Raw genomic sequence first — 24,942 nt, 5'->3', positions numbered from 1 at the left:
AGAGAGAGAGAGAGAGAGAGAGAGAGAGAGAGAGAGAGAGAGAATGAGAGAATGAGAATATGAATCAATCCTATTTGTAAGAAAACACCAGGGCTTTGTGCTGGGGAGCTCCAGATTTCCCTTCCTTGGGGCGCGGGAGCCCTGTTCTTTATGCAGTGCGGGCAGCCATCATTGCAGGGCATAGGGCTGGGTGGCTAAGGGCTGCCTACAGGGGCAGGTGTGGAGCTCCTGTCCTGCTGACAGTGTTGTCCCCTCCCTCCACACCCGGGGTGCCAGCCCTGTCACTAGCCCCATGCTGACAAAAGACTTTTCTCACTTGTCAGTTCTTGCTTGTCAGCAGCGCTTGCCGGTAAGTGAGGGGCACTAAGGCAGGGCAGGCGGGGCGCAGGGCGGAGCCGGGCAGGGGTCTGAGCACCCCGCGGCTCATTCTGCTGCTCAGACTCATCCTACTCCACCCAGCTCCTCACTTTCTCCCCTCTCTTTACCACCCAGTTCTCCTTTTGCCTACAAATCCTCCGGGGGGGAGGGGGGCCCGCCGGTAGCTCCTGTGGCTTTGTTTAAAGGGGAAAAGAACAGGAGAAGACTCGAGGTGCTTTCTTCCGGACCGACACCCAGTCCTTATCCCTGTCCCCGGCAGTAGTAAGCATCATGGCAGGTTTCCGCAGCTGCCTCCAGCGCGCACCTAGGGCCGGAGTCCCCTGTGATCCTTGCAGGCTGTGAGCCATCTCTGGGGACGCTGCAGGGGAAGTGACAAAGTGACTGAAAGACTCACTGGGCTGGACCCAGCAAGGAGAGGAGGCTGGGAAGGGACTACACAAACTCTCTCCACCTCACCCCCAGTGAGAACTTGCAGCTATGGAGTCTCCAACCAAGGAAATTGAAGAATTCGAGAGCAACTCTCTGAAACACCTGCAACCTGAGCAGATCGAGAAAATCTGGCTTCGGCTCCGCGGGCTGTAAGTAAACCTCCCTACTCCCTGAATCCCTTGCCCTCTTTTCCTCTCTCGTCCTTTTTAGTGTACATCCACAGTCACCATTTCTTACCCCTCACTGCAAGCCCTATGAACTCAGCCTTCGAAGTTGTTCCAGACCTGTCTCTGTAAACTACAGTCAAGGCTCCTGCCTTCTAACACAGAAAGGGCGACTTTTCTGTCCCGAGGCTTTGCTCTTTCCAAGTCTGGTTTTCTTTCCTTAGAGGCTGGGCATACCCTCAGGAGTACACACTTATGATACAAGTAGCCAGTAGGTGATTCCGGTCCATTTTCCCAGGGAGAAAAGTTTGGTGAGGGACTTTTAATTAGAAATTTTCTTTGTAAACTGTTTGCACACATGTTGGTAGATCATCCAATGACTTAGTAACTGTTCAGATTCAGATAGACACTTTAGCTGATAATTCTCTCTGCCTACTCCCTAGCTCCTTCCAGGTTCTGATATTTTCTTAGGACTCTTCGTGGCAGATTATGCTTAGAGAAGGGTGGGCTGTTTTGGAGAAAGTGCCTACCAGATACACACGGGGAAGAGCACAAAGGGTGTTTATTCTTAATCCAGTGGCTAGAATTCTCCTTGGGCTGATACAGAGAGAGCTCCGAACTTGAGTCACTTCACCTCGTTCTTTCTGGTTTGGTTGCTGTGGACTGAGGTGACTTCAGAGTGGATTTTCCTTTATTAAACATTCATAACCAGTGAGCCCTCCTCAGCTGACACACAGCTCCCATTGATGCTGTTCACAGCAAAGAGGTAGTTATTGTGTCAGATATTCACCTTCAGTGATCTGCTGTAATTTTAAAAACCCTTTGCAGATTTTCTGAACTTACAAGGATGGTGAGAGAAAAATAGCTCCTTGCTACGTGTCTGCCATCCATGCTTTTGAAAGCATGCATGCATATTCAAGAAGCAAAACAAAACAAATCAAGAAGGTACTGATTTGACTTCATCTTAGGGGAGATCACATCCTGGCAGGATATTTGGAATTACTAAGGGAAGACGATGAAGTTGTGTTCATTTCTTTAAAGGGTCCCTATTCAGGGGTATACGTGGTAAAAAGCATTCCACCTAGAATAGAAGCAAGCCCGCTGCCATTGATTTTGTAGGAAACCATGCCAAGGAATTTGCTTTTTTGACTTGTGTAGGTGATGTAAGTGGAGACTGTAAACTTACTTGGGAAGCTGGTCCCTGGCTGGCAGACTCTTTTGACAGCTTATGTGGCTTATGTGGAAGCTCTTTTCAGAGATGTGTTTACAGGAAGATCATGTTCAGTGTCCTGAGTGATAAGCTTGTCATACTGTGCCACACAGAGAACGTGTGTGGTGTCCAGGAAACCTGAGGCTGAGGTGTGTGCACAGTAAAAGCAGTTAGTCTGGTGCTCTTGCCTTTCCAGCCAGAGGAACACATGGCCACATCTCCGGAACTGTTTCTCTACATGTTTTATGAGCTAAAGCCATCCACAAAGCTACTGAGGCTAGAAACAGCTTTTGGCTAGCTCAGCATAGCTCAGGTGGGAACTCATATGAGAAGCATTTAGCTTTACACCACACCGGCTTGTAGCTTTCTCAGTTTCTATGTGAGAGCTTTCGCTCCTCAGAGTGTTGCAGTGTGATGTGTGATATAGCCACAGTTGGATCTTCTAGTCTTTCACGTCTTTCCAGACCTCGGGGGTGCCTTCCAATGTGTCAATTGGTTCTTCACCCAGTGTGCCTTTTCTAATTCCTCTTCCCACCTTCCCCGAGGAGACCCTTTCGCTCAATAGCAACCCTCTGAACACTTTAGTTCCACTTTACGATTTAAAAAGTATTTATTATCGTGATGTAATTTTTTTTTTTACCATTGTGCTGATTCTACTACCACTCACCCTACCATAATTATTTACTTATTTATGTAGCTATTTATTTATTTCAACACAGCAGCAGTTCTAACACTCTGGCAACAAAAGCATATATATTTCTACAACTCAGGATAATACCTTACATTCTACACCATGGAAATTCCTGGGATGCTGTGTGTGTGTGTGTGTGTGTGTGTGTGTGTGTGTGTGTGTGTGTGTGTGTGTGTGTGTGTGTGTTTGTGTGTGTATTTGCCCACGCACCAGACTGTGAGCAAGAGAAAGGAAGCTGCTTTTTTCAACGTTTTAAAAAGAGGCAGTGGCCATACTTGGATTTTCACACTAATTTACTACCATGACACTCTTACAAGACAGAACACAGGTGGTGAGAGATTTAGTTCGACTGCTCTGAGAGCTATGTGAGTTCTGGATTACTAGTACACTCTCATGTTGGCGCATGCACTTCCTCCATAGGAGTGGATACGGAACTTTAACTAGCCACTCCAAGTTACCTTGTTGATGAAGGCTCTGCCATTGGGAAGTGTAGGATATCTTCATGCCGTGACGATATGAGAGACCTCATGGCTGCTTGAGTTTGAGCAAGTGAGTCATGACCGGTGGCTTGGGCTCTGACCAAGAGTTTTTCTGTTGCCAAATGGCCACACAAAGACAAGAAGCTGTCCCTGTGCTGTATTTTGTTTTAACTGAGTGTGACAGGACACATTTCACTTATTCCTTGGCACTTGCTGTCGTAATTGCAATGTTTTAACCTCTCATTCATCATTTTATGGTTCTGCAATGCCTTATATTTCTTGCATAACTTAAAGTAACACAATACATGTATATATATTATATATACTATATATAACACATATATGTTATATAGTTATAACATATAGTATATATGTAATATATATATATGTGTGTGCATGTATACACACACACACACACACACACACATATATGCAGGTAAATGGCTCCGGTGTTGGTAGACTAGGGAAACTTTTGTCTTTCCAACACAACTTTCCACTGTCTTCCTATATAGTAAGAGGCATTGTTTCCCATTCTGCCTCCTGAACTCCATCACAGGGTCAGGCTCCTGTAGCATGAGTTGTAAATCCTAGGATCTTATGTCCCTAGGGTCAGTGGGTCTCTCTCAATAAGCATGGATCTCGAACAGGGCCATGGAGTTCCTAGCTGACATTCCGTGTTGGCCCTGGGAGTTTGATAACTGTCCCCTTCTGGGCTTTCCTGGTGACTACCGTGATTCATTTCCTGTTATCTTAGTGAGAAGAATTTTCTTACGGTAGAAAACAATAAGCCAACCTTCAGGGAGAAGCAGGAATGGAAAGGTAGGGTGGGGATCCCTGGATCTGTTGCCATATCTGTTTTTCTGAGGCTGTTGGCTGACCCAGCTGCACAGAACAGTTAGGTTCTGTTTTGCTTAGGTTGTTTTGATGCTGCTTTTTCTAAAAAAAAAAAAAAAAAAGTCTAAACTCTAAAAGAGTCTAAAAAGTCCAAAGAATTCTAAAGAAGAATTTCACTGATACCCCACAGATACTTGGTAAAGGGGGAGACAAGCCCTGGGCAGAGATAACTAGGTGCTTGCATTTGCAGATTGGCCAAAGCACATTTTCTGTATACTCACCTGAATTTTAAACAGTGTAATTAGTGTTTAGGTAACATAAAGCTGCCAAGCGAACATTTGCTAAGTATCTGTTACCTGCCAGTCCTCTTGCCATCCTCTGGTATGCAAAAGTGGATAAGATTCCTTCAGAGTATGTGACCTTAACAGGTCATGGAGAGACTGGCGCCAATACCTAGAGTGCTGAATGTAACTAAAGGGGGATGCAGGGAGAGGGACCTTTGCCATGGAGGCCAGACCAGAGCTTTAAGATTGGGGAGGCCTTTAAAAACACAAGGAACACTCCTTTCATTAATGTTAGCCTTTTGACAATGGTTCGGGGGAAAACTTTTTGCAAAATGTGGGGCAAAGAGGAAGCCATCGATTCCACCTGCAAGAGGATTGCCCTGAGCTTTGAATTGTTTCCATGGGCTTTTGGCAAAGTAATTATATTAGAGATGTAGTGTGAAGCCTGGTGAGATTCTTCTTGCTTATCTTCTATTGATAATTCTCAAATGACTGGTCAGTGCTGTATCTCCTTGATGTCATTAACATGGAGCAAGCGGACAGAAAGCTCCTAGGTCACTGTACAAAAGAACAGTTAACTTCTTCTATGTATTGATGCTTAAAAGCCTTATTATTTCCCTTAAAAGGTGGGTTGCATCCACTAGTGGCTCATGGCATGGTGAAGGATAGAGAGAATTCAAGAGCAGAGTGCTTATTGGACATATCGAGGAGTGAGAGATAATGCTAGAGAAGAAGGCACAGAGCAGGGAGCAACATGGAATTAAAATATTACATTTCTGTTAAACATAATTATAGTTTAAAGAAGTGAATATTTGAGCGTGTTGCACAACTTAATCAGAAGTTGTACTCTTGCCACTTTCATACCATATAGAGAAATCCTTTTTGTCTGTTTTGAAAGGAGTTTATATATTTACCTTCTTGTTATAAGGAAGTGTTGATGCATTTGAAGCTTCAGAGTAACACAATGAGATTTGAATTTCAGGTTGGTTACTCTGGGTGTAGTATTAGGCCAGAGCTTGAAGATGAGACTGGATGTCAGGAGAGCATCTGGGATCAATGACTGCACCGAGATACATGCTAGCAATGAGAAATGACAGAACTTAGATTTAGATCAGAGATAGAGAAAGGGAAATGATCTCATGAGCCTGTTCCAGCATGGGTATGTTAGGGAATTTCGTGCCAGTGCCTTGAAGTACACTTAGATAAGAATGCTTACTCTGAGAGTCAATATGTTGACCTGGTAGCCTCTGAAATGTCCCAGTAGCTATTGGTGACCACAACAGGGAACATAGTGAGGGAACTGTGGCTTAGGGCTGTGGTCCTGAGAGTCTTGACTCTGGGTCAAAATAACTCAAGAAAATGACCCAGGAAAGAGAACCCTGACCCAACTGACATCAGAGAAACCATTCTAGAATTATTTAAAAATTTGTTGTTTACAGTCCATGGTTTCAGTGCATGAATGGGTCTCCCAAGTATCCTACTTAACTGAAAATGTCAGGTATCTACCTGATCAGCACATTTTTTTTTTTACTGGGTGTGTCCTCTGCACCAGTTTATGAAGGTGACATGAGGATATCAGAAGGAAAGCCTTGCCCTCACAAAACTTAAGTGTCTGGTGAGGATGACCAGAAAGGATTTAAAAATTAAAGGTTCTAAATAGCCTAGGCTGGTCTGGAACTTGATATGTAGCTGAAACTGGCTTTGAACTCCTGATCCGTCTGTTTCAGCTTTTAAAGTGTTGGCATTGTAGGTTTGAGGTACCTTGTCTAAATCCCAGAAAGTTCTTATCTATGCAAAATGTTGAAAACAACACCACCAAAAGAGAAGGCAATAGCTATATGGAAAGTAAATGCTATTGTTACTAAAGCCAGGTTCAGAACAGCTCTTCTCCTGCTAATAGAGAGCTTGGAAAAGAAGTCTTCTGTATATCAGAGGAGAAAGTGGTGGGTATCAAGTATGAAGCTAGAGCCTCACATTTAGAGTGCATTTTCTTCACTTGAATATTCACTAATGCTATTTAATAGTACACCATTGCTTCTTATCATAAGTTGTTTGTGCTGACTTATTAGCTAATTATAGCCCAATATTTGGCAGCTGTGCACATAGTATTTTGACCAAGACTTGCACATGACTCTTTCAATTGGGAAGCAGCCCTAAGTAGAGAAGGTTTCTATATTCTAGCTTTAGTTTGCTATCTTAATATTTTGTGATTGTGTGTGTGTGTAGAAAAAAATGTTTCCCTTCTCTATATGAAAGGAGAAGGCATCTAAGACCTCCATCATGGCCTTTTGAGAACTGACTAAAATAGATAATTAATTAACCTGAGGCATGTAAAATAGTCTGTGATAACTTTGAAGGAGGCCACTAGCATTTGACATTAGTAATGAAAGGTGAATTCTGCAGGAAACGGAACACTACTTGTAGAGAAAGAATAGTAAATCTATGTAAGGAATTAACATGCTTCAGGCTTTTATTGGAGAGCGTTCTTTATTTAAGTCTTCTTGACAGCTGTTATTAAACAACACTAATGAACCTTAATGAGCTCAGTGTGAAGTTTTTCTACATAGTAAAATTATGACAAAGCTTGAGAGTAATTCAATCAAGACATAAAGCTGAAAGTCGTAGATAATGGATTTCATTCATCTATCTGCAGAGAACTCAGTGGTCTCTTGTTCCCTTAGAAAACATTTCCTCATCACTGTGTGTGTGGCTGTATGCCTGACTGTGTGCCTGGTAACACTGACCTACTAGGAAATGAGACAAAGGCTTTCTTCCCTGAGTGGGTGCCAAGTGTAAAGGCAGAGAGAAGCGTTAGCAAGATTTCCTGAAGTAGCCATTTACACTGATGAGTCTCGCAAAGAGAGGAAAGATGCTATGAAAATAGTTAAGATGACCCAAACCAGGCCCAAGACTCAGAGAAGACATCTATGAGGAGCTGAAATTCAATCTGAGATACAAAGAAGTATACATTAATTGAATAAAAGTGTCAGGGAAGGGTGTGTGAAGGATATCAAGCCCAGTTTTCTCAGAAACTGACACTTCTGAGAAAAGGAAATAAGAGACAAGGCACTACAGCATGGAGCCCTGGAAGACTGGGATAAACCACACTCCAGTAGGGCCAGATTCAGTATCATCCTCAACATTAGCATAGGAACCTCTTATCTGTACAAATAGATCTGAGGACTTTGGGGGCCTTCTGCCCCACAAGACTTGGATCTGGGGGTAAGAACAAGGCCAAGTTTTAAATCTTGATCCACAGGTGTTTTAAAGTAAAGAATCTCTGAGAACCTGCTCAAGTTCGCAGGCTTAGTGGTGGGTAGGAACAGGTTGAATGGGAAAGCCACGTGATGAGGTCACTTTTGGATACACTGAGTATGAGGCAATTCAAGGACATCACTTCGGGAACTCTAGTGGGATCATGAAGAACTGATAAGTGTGTTTGCAAATTAAAAGAAAGAGCTAGATTGATTATATAGTGCACAACCCAACAAAGTGAGAAGAAAAACTTTGTGTGCCTGAATGATGCTTGATGAATATTCCTATAGATGTCACAAGAGAGCATACACTGAAAATCAGTGTTAGCTAGTCTAACATAGAAGACAGCAAGTCAGGGATTGTATATAATTTCTCACTGGCCTTTTCCTGTTCAAAATGGTGTGAAAACTCAGGCAATAACCCCGGCACATAGCCTTGTTTGAAATTCTTGTATTGACTACTTGGGGTAATGCCCATTCAAACATAGCTTTGGAATGGAGACAGAATCCTGGAGGAAGGCAGGGTTCTTTCTAGTATTTTAAAGGCAGAGGGGTACATTTCCCTAGGAAGAGAAAAATTGAGACTCTTATTAGGGACCTTCTGGGCAGTACAGGACAAGACCCAAGCAAGGGAGACCTGAAACTCAGAGCCCAGAACACTGTGAAAAACCTAGTAGTTTATAAGCCCACTGGACTATGGGTAATCTAATTTATCCATATTCCAAACAACCCAAACTCTTAAATAACCAGAACACTTTCTACGTTCTGAAGACATGCCTAGCCAATATTGCTACAAAAGATTAATCTTTGAAATCTACTACTTCCAGATGTATCCTAGAGGGGTTCAAATTCAGATTAATACCCCAACACCTTTGTTCTCTACTTTTCTGACTCCTTTTTGTTGCTGTTTTTGTTTGTTTATATGAAGAAACAACCAAAAGTTGACTGTGAGTTTCTACAAATCATTCTGTCATGCTTTCTAGTTTATAGAGCAGCTTAATATGTATTTTTTGAGTGGATGCTGGTAATGTAGGTAGCTTGTAATTATCAGTCCAAGCCTCCATTCTCAACTGTCTGTGTACTTGGTATTCTCAGAAATGATGACTTTTTGCCTGACTGATTGCACATTTGAATCTGACCAGCTTCCCACACCAAATATGGATTCATCTTGAATTATAGTTCAGTAACTCAGCACTTTTACGTGAGCATTGATCTATGAGCAATACCCCTACATCTGTCTCTAAAGGTCTGGATGATGTCATGCATCTCATTCCATCTCTGACTCTGTCACAGGATGACTCTGAAGGCTTCTATAATGCCTTTGCTTAAGCTCAATGAAACCGCCTTTATTTAGTAATGTATATATGGTCCTGAATGATTGTTGTTTATAGACTCTGACTGGTAACAATAAGGGATTAGGTACACCTTCATTACTTGTATACTCAATTTGAAATGCAAGAAGCACTTATCAGATATTAATTATCATAATAATAAATTGTTTAGTCCTATCAACCCATCTGTTAAACCACTGTATGAAATGAGCCATTTCTAAAAGTAACAGAACTGGCAAACTACCACTTGGCATGGTTTCAGTGAAGTCAGAACCAAAGATGCCTGGTCCCAGGGCTTTCCTGATTTCACTTAATAGAAGACCTAGGATGGGTTCAAGGATTCCATCTGCTAGTTCCCCATGTTTTAGACAGTCTCTTCATCCTGCCATTTTAAAAACTGAAACTTAGAGAATTGTGTCCAGAGAGATGCACATATCTTAGAGGAAGTTGGAAGGCCCTCTGCTTCCAAGAAGCTATGGGATTGACTGGAATTCACTTAGAAGTGGATATGAGCTAAGAGCAGGTTTTAATAAAGACTGTGAAGAAGGGTGGGGAGACAGGTGTACCAGTGGGTGGGCAAGAAAGTCCCAGGGAAATTAGTCTGTGACTAAAGTCAGAATATATATATATAGCCTTTATTGTGACAAAATCTACTTGAGGGAAAAATGAAGTGGAAGTTGGAAGCACAAGCCCCTGAGGATTCAGTAAAACGACCTTCTCCCTCATAATGGTGCATCAGTGAAGACCGAGACTTGTCTTAATCCTTTGCACTGGCCTCCACTTTATCTGTGCCTTGAGAGATGTTAAACAGATTTTTCAGTCTTTCCCACTGATGGTTATTTTAATTAGGAGCCAAGCTTTCAGAGAAGAGGTCACAGAAATATCTCTATTTCCTTCCTCATAACTCTGCCCCACATATGACACAGCAAGAGGTTGTAAATATATGATAAAGATATGCATCATTTATGAAAAGCATACGACCAGATTTTTACAAGAGTTACATTTACTTTTGATTTCTTCAGTGAAAATCCCTTCCATTCTCATCTGTGGTACCACTCATTAGCTCCTTGTTTTGATTTAATCAATGGGATATTTTTTTAAATTTATTTTTTTATTTTCTTTATTTACATGTAAATTTCTCCATTCCCAGTTTCCCCTCCAAAAAACAAAGAAACAAACAAAAACAACCAAAACAAACCCCTGTTGCCTCCCACTTCCCCATGCCTGCCACGCCACCCTCTCCCACTTTCTGGCCCTGGCATTCCCCTACGGTCTGATTTTTTTTTTTTTTTTAGCTTGCTCCCAAACAAGGGAAGATCTCAGCTCTGCATGAGGGGAGGTCTCGTCTGGAGACTCCTCATAATCCAAGAGCTAGAGTTTTTGACCCATGATTAGGAGAGAAGCAGGCATGAATAGTAGAGTTGGATTTCTATGTCTGGCCAGCTGTCTGCAGACAGATGAGGGTCTGTTGGTGGGTAAATAGTAATGAATTCAGCTTATGTGAGGAGTAGGAGATGCAATAGGGCTATAGTGGAGTCACTGTGTAAATTGGTTGTCACACATAGGCTTGTTTGGTGGCTGTGTAATTTGAAATAAATTAGTTTCTACTTAAAGGTTATTTGTTATCTATTACATGGCCAGTACTAGCCAGAGCACCTGCTCCCAGCAACAATAGGAATGGATGGATTTTATTATTTACAGTTCCATTTAAGATAAGCCTTCTATTCATCTCTTCAAGGATCCCAACCTCAAACCACAAAGGCAAAGGCTTCCTTCACTTGAATTTCTTCTCATTTGACTAATCATGTTAGAAATACACGCATGCACGCACACACACACACACACACACACACACACACAAATGAGAGCGATCTGTCCTGAATAGAGCATCTTTTTCTTTTTTATAATTGAGCTAAGATAGAGGGCATGAGTTCTAAGAACATTTTTTCTTCTAAAAAAGAATCACCAGAAAATATCTCTTAGAAATTAATAACAAAGACCAAGACTCTTCAATTGGGTTAAAGTGAATCTATATCATTTCACTATTTATTATTTTTTTTCTGGCTTGGATCTTTGGCCACATACAATTTCGTTTGTAGCTCATCAACTAATAAATATTTGAGTAGGGACTGGAGAAATGGCTCAGGAGGAAAAGGTGCTAACTGCCAAGTGTGATGACTGGAGTTTGATCTCTGAGACCTATGTGGTAGGAGAAAAGATCTGATTTTTACCAGGTTTTCTCTGGTGAGGAACCTCATGTACACACCTCATGTATGCCATGCCTCGTATAGAGGCCAGAAGAGGATGTTGGACCCCCAGGAACAGAATTGTTTACATGTGTATTGCTCCTCCACATATGGATATATAAATAAAGGCATTAAGAATTAAAAAGGGACATTTGTACCAGTAAAAGAAGAAATTCTCTTTGCTGTCTTCCCTCTCACCTCTGGGTACTTAGTGGAAATGTGAGAATCGTAATTCTCATGTGTTTTCGCTGGCATCTTGCTTTTCAAAATGTGGAAAGGCCAGAAGATAATCAGTATATGCAGTTGTTAAAAACCCAGGTTTTAATGAATGCATTATAAAAATGAATCGTTGAAAGGAAAGAGAAAAATACACAAAGGTTCTCCATTATCAGAACCACAGTGTGTGTTCATACAAATGGTCTTAAGAAATCAGTAGAAATGTCTGGCCATATCCATTTTGTTTCAGTCTGGACAAGGCATTCCAGTGCAAAACAAAACCAGAGGATTAGATGGCCAGTCTGGTCCTGGGTCATTTCACAGCCATTTGGAGCATTCTGTCTCGGTTCACTTTCCCACAGTGACACACATGATCCAGCCTTGTGAGAACATGCAATCAGTTATAAAGGACTTTGTTTTTCTCCACGTCTGACTCTCCAAGGGTTGTGAAGTAAGACTGTCGTATCTATCTGTGCACAGTGCTGTGGTCTCTATAGGGAAAGATGAAGACATGATCCCCTCTGTAGGAGTCACTCTCCCAGGAGGCCCCGATGTGTGGCTATGTATTCAATTTCTCATGCCCTAACATTACTGTACCCAAATGGGTGGTGCTTTGCTGTCAACTTAAAGTGGAAACCTGGACATTTCAGCTTTCCAAACTCAGCTTGTTGGAATATTAAGCTTATTATAAACCTCATTATCGAGGTGCCCATCTAGCTTCTACTCAGATACACACTCTAGAAGAGTGAAAAGCATTACCAGGTATCCCGTAATTTATTATCAGTGACTAATCAAACACTCTTGAATCGTATGCCTGACTTTGGCATACTTGATACTTAGTTTTGACTAAAGCCATGCCTATGGCTGTGGAACTCCCAGCCATCATGATGCAAGCAAACAAAGTCATTTGAGAGCTCCTTGGCCCCTTTTCACAGCTCTTGTTTCTTGCTGTTTGGATGTTTGTCTCTACTGGGCTCCTGGGAAGGTCCATTCTTACTGTGACCAGAAGAACACATTAGGCTTGCTCAGTTTGATCACATACTTCCTTGACTGTGGCCAGGTGAGGGAAAATGAAGCCCAGGGTCTAGAAGACCTTGCTCTATGACATAGCCATGAAGAGCTCCTGGGAGCCTGCTGAAAGATTGAGATCAGTGCTTTGTTCTTTGATGATGCTCTGGTCTCAGGATCCACTGCGTCCATTCTGCTGCATGCAGATGGACTGATGCCTTCAAGACAAAGTTTTTGGGGCTCACTTCTGCTGTTTTGCACACTGGCACTTATATACAGCACACCTACACACACCATTTGATAATACACACCACAGTTTCATTGGAATATGACTTAGCAAACCTGGAATCTTAGTGGAGATCGGTGGTCTTTCAGTTTGCGTGAGAAGCAAAGAAGTGTTTATTGGTCAGACATTCTTGTAGTGCATGGTAACTGTACAATACATGACAGCTTCCTAAGAGCACTTAAAGTTGCTGTGTGGGCAAGATGCTAACTAAGTTCATTGTCCAGGGAACTGTTGATAATATGAATGCTTGCTAAAGCTATCTTTTAGTATCAGAAATTTCTAGTGCTGGGTGTTTGGTTTGTTTGTTTGTTTGTTTTTCTATCTGAGGAGTAGCTTGAATTTGACACCAGAGGGAGGTGCACAGCTCTGCTGGACTAGCTAGTACATTGCCAGAGCTGGTGTGCAGTTTGTCTAGTTCTTTCAGGATGGAAGAAAGCCAAGTAGGCTTTTAGTTCTAAGAGGACTGAGGTTAATACCTGCTTTCTTTATGTGTCTATTATTCCAAGATGGGAACTAAGCATTCATTATTTCCATTCTAGAAGAGAAATTTTCAATGTTTTCTTGAATTTTTTAATCACTGAACCATTCCCCCCTACAACAAAATTTGAAATCATGTTGCATCATAATTCTGTTACTGCTACTGTATAGCAGCTGACCTTTTGAGCATTTACTGGATGCACGGCTCTATGCCACCTGCTTAGTGGGACTTGTTACACTGAACTTTCTGCCACATAGCAAAATAAATATTATTAATATTACTTAGAGTTTTCAGAGGTGAAAGAAACTAGTAGTTTGGAAATGGTATAAGCTATTGAACACATTGAGCTCAAGAATGGATTTGAGCATAGAGAAGTGGTCATAAGCATTACCTTTAATACCCTTTAACAAAAGACAACATGCAAACAAATAAAGCTAGCTTGAGTGCAGGCATTCATGTATGTATGTCTCTGCCAAATGTGTACATGTGTGTGTGCATGGGTGCAAGTGTGTGTATGTGTGTGTTTGTGTGTGTTGGGAGGTGTGAAGAGTGGAGCCTATTCCAGAGGGCGATTTTATCTTGTGACTTTTGTAAAGTTGAGTTCTTTCCCAGCCTAGACTCATAAAGATGGGCTGCTGCCGCTTGGGCTCTGTATCTCCCACACGGTTGTAAGTTTAGCTAGATACTAGAGCAAGGGGCTTCTGCCCAGGCTCCCTTCTCCATCAGTCTAGCTACATGTATTGTAAGATTCTGCTGTGTTGTTTCAACTTTCCATAACTCATGTGTTTAAAGTAAACTCAGTAAACCAAAACAATAACGTTCTTACAGGCAGTGAGTCAGGGATGAATTCTGCTAAAGTTCTTCAGACACAAAAGGCCAGGAATAACCTGGGTTTCTTTTCCAGCTCATTTCCTGCATTTGAATGGAGTGTTTTACTGCCTTTGGGCTTGTTTTCTGCTAGCATCTAGACTTCCTGCTGGAATCTTTTCACTGCTTTGCATAATTCTTCTCAATACTCCTTGAGAGTTTAAGGATTTTATTTTCTGTATCAGCCTCTTTAAGCCTCTGTATCCTTAGAACTAGTTATTTAACCTGGATGTTTAGTAATTTAATTACTTAACTAGTTGCTTATTATCTTTTTTTTTTTTTTTTGAGCCTCACTTCAATGAAGTATGGCATAGATTCAACCTCTGTAGGGTTTGTAGCTTATCTGAATAAGTTATTTGCAGTTCCAGGAATGGACCAGAGAAATGGGAGTCACCAATGGTGAGCTAGCTCCCCAGACCCCTTTTTACTTTTCTCCTTCATGTAGGAAACTAGGACTACAATAGCTGTCCTTACTTTCCTAGTAAATCCTCACTAAATGGAAGGAGTAAAATTAAGATATTTTTATTCTTGCTAAGTATATTCATTTTACTAAAACATTGTGGACAGCTGCCATGTTAGGCAAGGGAAGGATGCTGGCAGACAGTGAACAGATTCTTACCATCAGTATAATACATCAGGACCAGTTGGAGTCTTAAGGAACTATATTAGGAGCACCTTGAAGCACAGATGAAGGCGTTTCAAGCTTGGGAGGCCCTATGAGGAGGTGATACATCAACTGAGACCTGAAGGATGTGCAGGACTCAGTGTCTGGGTACCTGTTGTGCTGTCAATACCTGAGTATTGGACCTGGAGTGTTTTCCATGAACTTGAGAGTTTTCTTGTGCTTTAAATGCTTACTTTCAAACACCATGACATTATCTGTATGGGTTCACCTTGATTTGGGAAAGTGTCTAAACCGATGAAACAAGAAAGGAAAACCTTACTGCTAAAACCAATTCTCTGGAATTGAGGGGTGTCAGGAATGGGACAGCAGGGAGTCTTCCCTTCCTTAGGTCTAACAAATGCAGAAGCCATATTTGGACATGTGTGGATGACAGCTGCAAAGACTCCCTTTGCTTGCCCAGTGGATATTTGTAATCTGCTGACTCTCTGTCAGTTGATGTACAAACCTTCTGGATAGATGCAGAGGTCCATGGGACAAGGTTTCTAATCTCACAAGCTCAAAAGCAGTGGCAGAGGAAACCAAATACTTGCAATACTCAGTACATAGCAAGAGCCTGTCCCTGGTGAATTAAATATCTGATTTCCAGTTGAAATGTCTTTGTCCTTTTCATTTACATGAACATTAAAATGTGATTTACAACAGAGCTGAATTCAAGGCCTCCTTGCCAGTAAGGTTATTAAGTTAGAGTTAAACCCTTTAAACTATGTCTTATAATCACTATTATAAAATACCACTTTAGATGCATGCCTTATTTTCCTTCTAGAGTAAATTCTCTCCAAAAAGGTATGGGAAACATAAGTTAGCATAAGAGACATAAGGCATAAGTGGTTGTTATGAGTAGGTGCTGAAGGCAAAGCTCTGCTTTCCACTTCCCATTGGTTCTCTCAGCCCTCCCAACAGTGCTTTTGTGCAACTCCAAAAACACAAGGTTCCGTGAAAGCCAGCAGCACAGGCTCCCTTACTCAGATCTCTCGAGACCCCTCTGCTGATGTTAGTCCCTGAAGAATTAGTTGGGATTCTAAGCAAAGACTAAGAGTGCCCATTTTATTATTATTATTTGCCTTAGCGTGACTTTTTAGCCTTTCCGTAGTTTCTCCGTGGACTTAAATGGTTTCTTAAGCTTTAAATGCTGACTTTCAAACACCATAGCATTATTTGTGTGAGATTTGCCTTAATTTGGGAAAGTGCCAAAATAGATGAGACAAGAAAGGAAAGCTTCGAGATGCCTTGAGGAGACCGATTTTTCTTTCCTAGGTTTTCTTTTCTTTTAGTTTTCTGGACTCAACAATCTGCTCGCTCTGTTGAGGTTCTCGGGAACTGATACAAAACTGATATAATCATGAATAGCAGTAGAATATTGGGCCAGCATATTTTTTAAGGCCATTTTCATCTATAATTTGGTAAAATATACAAGACAGGTAGGTGTATTTGATGGATCAAGAATCCCAAAGCACATGAGATTTGTTCAAGGCTAACTGACAAGAAAGTAGCAGAGATAGCTTGGCCTCTTCTGCTTCCTAGGAAAGCCCTTAACCAAACTTTTAGTATGCATAGACACCGCTTCTATCACTTGCTCCTAGGCTTTCTCACTATATCATTTCTCATTTCATCCTTCTTTGAAAATATATTTCTGATCTCATGGTTTAGCTGTGTAACATATTTACATTTAAAGAAGGACCATATAAGGCTCCTAGTCTTAGGGTGAGCTTCAGTAGTCCACATATGCTTATTCTGCTTGAGGTTATGTGTGATTTCCAGCATGCATACCTGTATACACACACACACACACACACACACACACAGACATGTATCCTACTTGAGTATTCTTGCTGCTTAATGATGATGGGGGTAATAACAATTATAAAAACACAAATAACTAATAACCATTGACCACTAAGTGGACAACACAAAAGACCTTTTGTAAGCCTCTACGCACTGTGTTCCAACCCTACGGATCTTGTAAATGTAAAGGCTAAGGCTTGAGCCTGGATCTTGTTATCTTAAGCTTGCCCTTGGTCAGGATCTCACACTGCCTTCAAAGGGAAGAAGAGAAGCACATGGCAGCATTACCCTTGAACTCCTGGAAAGCTGCTTTTCACTGTGAAGGCTACGTGTGTTTCTGCCTGTCCAAAATATGACAACAGTCATAGACTAGCAGCTGAACTGTGAAACCACAACACAGAAGGAAACCCTAGAATTGTTGACACACATTCCTGTCCCTGCTAAAGTAATCCCTTTCTCCACTGTCTGCCAAAGGATCTGTCTGACATGTGTTTATGCTTCTTTTCCTACAGGAGGAAATATAAGAAAACGTCCCAGAGGTAAGCACATCTTTCTGGGAGAGAGGAACCTTTTGGGCTGTGGTTGACTAAGTTGTGATTCAGCTCTTCCCAGGGTTGGCTTGTGGTACACTGGAATTATAATAAACAGTCCTTGAGTTCTCAGTGGTTGCCTGATTTATCTCTCAATTGTTGCTGCTGCTATACGTTGAAATTGATTGTGTGTTGTACAGCGCATCTCAGTAGGTAGATAGCTCATGAGATAGATCCTGGGGATTCACTGCTGTGTTATCCAATGATTTTTCCAAAACTTTAAACAAGAAGGGACAAGGCTGAGAGGGGAGCTGAGAAGTGATGCTTCCTGGGTGAGGAACACAGACACTTTAAAGGGATCTGGAATTCTCATTCCCCTGAGGAAAAGCTGCACAGAAAGAGAGTTGTTGAAGTGTTGGAGCAAGGGCAGCCTTTTGATTTGACTGTGGGAAGGGTGACTTGAAAACAAATCTGTCATGTTCTATAAGTACCTACTTACACAGGGCCTGGCCTGGCCCTGGGCTGTGCTTTGCAGGCAATTTGATGAAGAAGCTATTTGGTACACACTGGCTTTGCCCCATGTGGATACAACACCAGGATACATACAATCCTTTGCGTTTGCAGTTCCAGTGTAACTTCCCAGTATTTGAGGGAATCCCAGCTCTCATAGGCATATGTGATGGCATCTCCCATTACAGTGCTCCTTCAGCAGAAGGTGCTTCCTAGAGCATGGTTATTTGTGCACGTACATGAGTGATCCATGCAGGGAAAGTGGGTGGAACCTCTGAGTGATGGAATAATAAGTGAACTTAAGAAATGTTATGTGCGCTGTGTTTGAATTGGTCCATTAATTCATGCTTTCTCTGATGTGTATTTAATGTTTTTAATGTGATATTTTGATATAAAAATGGTAAAATAATTACTATAGTCAAGAAAATTAGTGTATGCTTTACTTTATATGCGTAATACTTCATTCATTTTTTTTTTTGTTTGTTTGTTTGAAACAAGGTCTCTGTATCCTAAGCTGGAATTCACTCTGCAGTGGACATTTCTGAGTGCTGGGATTAAAGACATGGGCTACCATGCCTGATTTTTCATTCAGCATATTTTTTAGCGTTTCATTTTCATAACCATGTTAGACAATGAGGGTGCACACAGCCTTCTACAACCTCTTTAACTTCTCCAACAGCACATCTTGCCACTTTTGACATTCTCCCTAACTCTATAAACTTTCATTCTCTATGGCCTTCTGCTTGTAATTCTAAACATGACAGTAGCTGCCTGTGGGGGAGAGGATGGTTTCTTGGGAGTAGCTTTGGTGATCTTCTCCTGCAGGTATCTACCTGAGGCTTATCTATAGGTATAGACCACATGTGTGTCAGGGAGCTTTTCTGGTGTGATGCAGGGTGAAATGGATTAACGTCAAAGTTACTCAGGACGACAACGAGGAGGGTGGATAGATGGTGCGTGTACTGCCCATGGTTGTGCTAGATGCACTTGTAGACACCTTCCTTTAGCTTATCCTAGTCCTTCTTCTCTGACTCAAACTTGACCCCACTATTAGATAACGCTCTGAGATTTCTCCCATCTGTGTGTCACATAGCTGCTTTATATTTTTTTTCTCTGTATTCGATGATAGATGCCTAGGGTATGATACCTTTTGGTATTTTGTTTTCATCTGCCACATGCATAAAATATTGTTAGCTCCTAGTAAATGTTGCATAAAGAAGTATTTATTGCTAACTGTTTTTATAGATTGAACCTTTAAGTTGATTTTCCCCTGACACCAAATTACTGTTGATAGTACCAGGAAGATGGGCCCCATGGTATCCTATGCAACTTACATTTGAGTGGAATTAAAATAGAAAGAGAAATTATTTTATATACTAAATGATGTCATGCGATCTTCCCAGGCCTTTCCCAGGAAAGGTGAGTTAATTCTGCAAGAGTCAGGCTTGGGGTGTCATGGTGGAATGGAAGTCAGTACAAGAGTGCTAACATTCACTACAAATAAGACTTTGTACAAATAATACCATCAGCTACTCCTGTCTTAGTGGTCTTCATTAAGGAGACTCATTAGGGATATAATTAACACAAGTGCTAAATCCTGTGCTGCTGAGTTTGTAAAGTACATTCCAGAGAACTAGGCAAGGGGGCCTTTTGTTTGCTAAGTGTTTAAAGTCCACAATTCAGCCTAGAAGACAAGGGTTGGCTTTTCATTTGTGTTTGGTATTATAAATTTATGGCAAGTATAATTTACATCAAGATGAAAAACATTAGTACAAATAAAAATTTTCAGTGGTTTTAACAAAACATTTTTAGATAGCCATTTATTATCAACTTTTTACATCAGTATCATCTAGTAGAAATCTGTGTGCTCCAGATGTAGAGGCTCACAGCCATCCATCGAACTGAGTACAGGGTCCCCAGTGAAGGAGTTAGAGAAAGGACCAATGGAGCTGAGGGGTTTGCAGCCCCTTAGGACGAACAACAATATCAACTAAGTAGCACCCTCAGAGCTCCCAGGGTTTCAACCACCAACCAAAGACTGCACATGGAAGAGTCTGATTGTTCAGGCAGCATGTGTATAGTAGAGGATTGCAAATTTGATCATCAATAGGAGGAGAGGACCTCAGCCCTGTGAAGGTTCTGTGCCCCAGTGTAGGGGAATGCCAGGGCCGGAAAATGGGAGAGGGCGGGGTGGCAGGCATGGGGAAGTGGGAGGCAACAGGGGTTTGTTTTGGTTGTTTTTGTTTGTTTCTTTGTTTTTTGGAGGGGAAACTGGGAATGGAGAAATTTACATGTAAATAAAGAAAATATCTAAGAAAAAAAAAAAAAAAAAAAAAAAAAAAAAAAAAAAAAAAAAAAAAAGAAATCTGTGTGCTCTGTGGTTTCCAAGTAAAGTCTTCAATCCAAAGACATTTATATGCAGCTGGACTGTTTGAGTTACTGAGAGGAAAACTGGCTACAATTTGAAGGCTTCCTGGACGTTCCCACCCTATTAGAAATGTTGTTGGCTCACACTGCCAGCTACACACTTCTGTCTTGTCTAAGTTGGTTGGGTTCACGGTAGTAATTGCAGGAGAGCTACCGATTCGGATTGAAGGGTATTATATTCTTCAGTAGTAAAATGTGATTGACATCTTTTACATGGATTAGTCAGGGATATGAGACAGTTCAGCATCACCTCCATTGTATTTTAAAGGGAGACAGACAGGTGGGTGGAGTCTTAATGAAGAGCTGTTCAATCCTGTGAAATGTTTAAATTACGGTGGCTATTTATGAAACTGCATTTTTGCATATCTGATGTGAATGATTTTATATTTTTTATTGTATTACAAGAATAAAGATTGCATTGTGCTAGCCTTATCAATGATTAATGCAATTTTATTAATTATAAATTATAAATTTATTAATTAAGACCAGTTTGAACTCATCTACTCCAAATATTTTTCATATTAAATAGACCTATGTTCTACTGTTGTATTATAAATATTAAAATGTTCTCAGTACAGTGGCTCAAAATAGCCATTTCATTTCATTCATGATTTTATGGTTAGGAAATGCAGGATGGGAACTGTCCGGATGGTTTGACTGTGACCTAACTGGTGTCAGCTGGGGTTGCTGTACAGGAGGGCTTCATCATTCATGGCCATAGCTCCCATGCTCCTTTTCTCTGTGCCTGCCTTCCCAGCATCCCTCTCATCTCCTCACACAGATTTCATTCTCCAGATGTTTCCACGTTTTCCTACTGTGTGATAGTCTCAGGGCAATTACACTTCTTGTGTGACTTCTGGAGCTGAGTGGCCCAAGTGGCCACAGTGGAAGCTTCTTGTGTCTCAGTTGTGACCTGGCACAGAGTCACTTCTGCTGTGTTTTACTGTTCAGCCTACCAGCGCACCTAGATGCTTAATAATTCGCAGCCTTCTCGAACCCCTTCAGAAAAGCTGACCTCCCCCCTTTTCCAGAATGACTTTGCTTGAGACTTTTCTAGAAGCTCTGGATCACCTTTGTTAGCTGAATATGAGGCAATTTAAGTCTATTGTCCTACTACTTAGGCATTATTCTGATGGACTATGTGTGTGCCAAACACATAGTCACAAGATTCCTTTGGGATGGAAGTAGCTGGGAATTCTTTTTTCATGTTAGCAATAATTGTATGATTGCGGGTGACAGTGGGTTTTGAATTCTAAATGAAGTTATTTGTTTACTGTAAATCTTTTTCATTTATTTATTTGTATATATATATTTGTGAGGATGCACGTGTCATCCTCATGTGGAGGTCAGAGGGCAATTAGAAAGGGCCGATCTTCTTCTTCCATTATGTGTATCCTGGAGAATAACCTTGGGTTATCAGTCACCTTTATACATTGAGCTCTTGCCAGCCCTGTCCCCTCACTGCATTTTCAGTCAAATAAAACTCATGGTTTAGTGTCAGAAAATTAAATGGTATACATGATTTATAAGTTTTCTCTTGTGTAGGTTTGATTTGGACATCAAGGAAAATATAACCAAGCATCCATAAATAATTTTTATTTAGAATTTTCTTGCTATTTCATTTCATGTAGACTTATATTTACTGCTCAAAGCAATGTAAAAGCAAAGCCACACACCTGCTTTCAAATAATTATCACCCTATTCCAGATCAACAGAGGGAGTTATTCTTGAAGTAATTTCTAAAGTGTAAGGCAGAGCTTGGTTCAAGGGAATGTTTCATGTTCATTGTTAGTATCAGTGGAAAGCTGCTTGTTTCTTCAAGACCAGAGCCCAGTAGAAGGCTTACAAGGGTACCATAGGTCCGAGACAAGCATCTTTCTGCCCAGAAAGCCTCACTGGACTGAATTTTAACGCACCACCATTAAGGGGAACCCTGTTTCACTGTCGGAATGAGACTTGCCCAAGAGGTCCAGCTGGAGAGGAGCATAGAGAACACCTGTTTCCAGGAAAACTTCTTACCAGGTTGTTCTCAATACAAAATCAGCCTCAAGTCCTCAGGCTGAGAAGTCAGCATTTTTGAGGAAGCATGCCTGATTGTATAGATAATCACAGAGATCTAGAAATCATGTAGTCCTTCTAGGCTGCTCTTGACAAACGGGATTTCTATCCTAGATGATATAGCAAGATGAGTCCACGTTTGTTTGTTTGTTTGTTTTCGAGACAGGGTTTTTCTGTGTAGCCCTGGCTGTCCTGGAACTCACTCTGTAGACCAGGCTGGCCTCGAACTCAGAAATCTGCCTGCCTCTGCCTCCCAAGTGCTGGGATTAAAGGCGTGGGCCACCACTGCCTGATCCATGTCTGATTTTACTGATATATATATATATATATATATATATATATATATATACATTTAGATAAAAATTATTAATGAAATTTAAATTTTCCAGAAGTTTTCAACAGGAACATTTTTAGATGCTCATGCTGTCTGATGTGGTTCATATTCCAGTAAATATTTCTTTCTTTTTTTTTTTTGATGATCAAGGAAGCTTTTATTACATACTAAAGAAACGCACAACATTATAAGAGTATACTTTAAAAACCTATATTCTGTTAAGCTAGAAAACTAAAAAAAAGTGGACGAATTTCTAGATTCATCCAAACCACAAACATTAACTTAAGAGATGTCACCATCCTAAACAACAAGCCTATAACAAACAAGGATCCCAGTAAAGATTTCTATATCAAAAATTCTTCCAACAAACATTTATGCATGCATATGCATACAGGCACATGCACACACAGAGCACACACCCTTTTCTTTTTTTAATGTTATGGGTTATTATCTAAGCAGTGATTGGTCAGAATGTTAAGAGGAGAAGCCTGGACTAAAACGCGAGTTACTTCAGCAGCTACATGGCCAATCTTTATTGTCCGAATGGTGACAGTTCAGAGTTTGGTCATGATGTGTTAGATTCAGAGTTTTTAGCATTACTAGAAAGCCTGTAACATTTAGCATAATAATTTTCATTGTCTTAATTCTAGCTCTATTTACATAGTTTAGATAGAAGTTCTGCTTCTGGCTATATCTGACTTATAAATCAGAACGATGAATGAGGTACTAACTTGAAATTTTTGACTAACACATGACATGGATTGTTACATATATAATGCTTTATAAAAATCTTCCAGTTTAAGAATGATATTTCTGTTACCTTACTAAAAATTAGAAATAACATGAGAAGTAAAAATGCCTTTGTAAACAGGTATGCATGCTTTGTTGGTGAGACACAGGTAAGCACAATAACTATATTAAAATATGGGGGACTAGGGATTGAAGGACATTGGAACAATAAGGGGACTTGTGATGTCATACACCTTTCTTACTAGATCAGAAACAACAGTGCCACTTACTGTGAATGGAGCTCTGAGTATGGGCACAGTGAAATCTAGCAGGACAGTTCAGAATGCTTTCTAGTTTGTTCCCATTTCAGTTACTTTTCTTTTCTTTTCTTTTCTTTTCTTTTTTGTTTGGTGTTTTCGAGACAGGGTTTCTCTGTGTGGCCCTGGCTTTTCTGGAACTCACTTTGTAAACCAGGCTGGCCTCGAACTCAGAAATTCGCCTGCCTCTGCCTCCCAAGTGCTGGGATTAAAGGCGTGCGCCACCACCGCCCGGCTTCAGTTACTTTTCAAATATATATTCCCCTGATTCTTTAGCTCTTTACTCAAGGAAGAAAATGCCTCAAAAATACTCTGGACACAAGAATGTCTGGTACACTGACATCTGTATAGATACTGAAGTGACTAGGGAGGCAGCTGCCTGAAGTGGGGCCATTGACTTGTATTTTTCTTCTCTTGTTCTTCAGCAAAGCTTAGTAATCATGTTTGGTGAGTTCAGTAAATGGTTACATCCAGGCAAGTCTGCCCATTTCTACCTTCATGGATCCACTTCTTCTACCACCGCTAATAATAGAGGATTAGATTTGAGGGGTGGGAAGGAGTGTTGTGTAGTCTTTGGGAAGGCTACCTGCTAAGCAGTCGTATCCTAGTGTTAACAGGTACATCTCAACTCTGCTTCTCACATCCTGCCCCAGGTATACAATGACCCTGCAGTAAGTACAGAAGTTCTTTTGCTATCTTAAAAGAGATTGGTGGACATTTGTCCCCACCTCTCTCTTAGCAAATAAAACTGTCAGTGAAAAGAATTTTTTTTTTGGAGAGGTAACAGAGGTGACATAGGACTTATTAAGGCACATGTTTCTACACACATGCATAGTTAATTTGTATTCTGTGGCCTGTTTTGTGATAGTGATATTGAGAGCCTAAAAGTAATGGAGACCCCAGGGCCCAGAGGATCTTCTGAGAGGTAAAACCCTTTAAGATATTTTCCTATATTAAGGATGATGAATAAATTCTCAAAGTAGTATGAGCTGGTGTATTATCCATGACAGCGTGTCTGCTTTACATTCAAAGATTGCCAATGGAGTTGGGGTGATTTTACAGCAAGCAGAGATAGGTCAAAGTAGATCAGAGAAAGCTGGAAGTGGGCTGGTTAGAGTGCAGATCAGGGGTGCATATGATATTTCACATGTAGAGGAAACTATCAGAGACACTTAGCATAGGAAAAATACTGACATTGTTTGTAATTTTGAGCGAGACAATATGAGAGAGGGTCTACATAGATGGCTTTGGTCATAGTTCTGAAATACAGGCAACCACTCACTCCTTGGCCCCACTAAATCATCTGTAGTAGTTTGTGTTGGGTGGACGCAGAGAAGCTGGTCAGCAGGAGATGAGAACTAGACAGGGAGAGAAAGAAGAGAGAGAGAGAGAGAGAGAGAGAGAGAGAGAGAGGG

General features: G+C 41.0%; 1 protein-coding gene across 7 annotated transcripts in view; it reads left to right on the top strand.

The window, feature by feature from the left end:
- Positions 1-24,942, top strand: part of Pde1c (phosphodiesterase 1C) — a 454,206-nt gene that overhangs the window by 202,161 nt on the left and 227,103 nt on the right. Inside the window, exons 1-3 of one of the 7 annotated variants that reach the window (XM_031382005.1) lie at positions 231-349; positions 638-956; positions 17,135-17,161. The exons of 3 other annotated variants lie outside the window; for them this stretch is intronic. In XM_031382005.1, coding sequence (XP_031237865.1) covers positions 856-956; positions 17,135-17,161 — 128 coding nt within the window. In that variant the 5' untranslated portion in view covers positions 231-349; positions 638-855. Of the gene's footprint in view, positions 1-230; positions 957-17,134; positions 17,162-24,942 lie in introns of those variants that run through there. 3 more of the 7 variants (XM_031382004.1, XM_031382008.1, XM_031382009.1) reach the window with 3 other exon arrangements.

The sequence above is a fragment of the Mastomys coucha genome, unplaced genomic scaffold (assembly GCF_008632895.1).
Source record: "Mastomys coucha isolate ucsf_1 unplaced genomic scaffold, UCSF_Mcou_1 pScaffold20, whole genome shotgun sequence".
NCBI classification, from domain to species: domain Eukaryota; kingdom Metazoa; phylum Chordata; class Mammalia; order Rodentia; family Muridae; genus Mastomys; species Mastomys coucha.
Note: the sequence above shows the minus strand (reverse complement) of the source record. Positions and strands in the feature narration are given on the sequence as shown.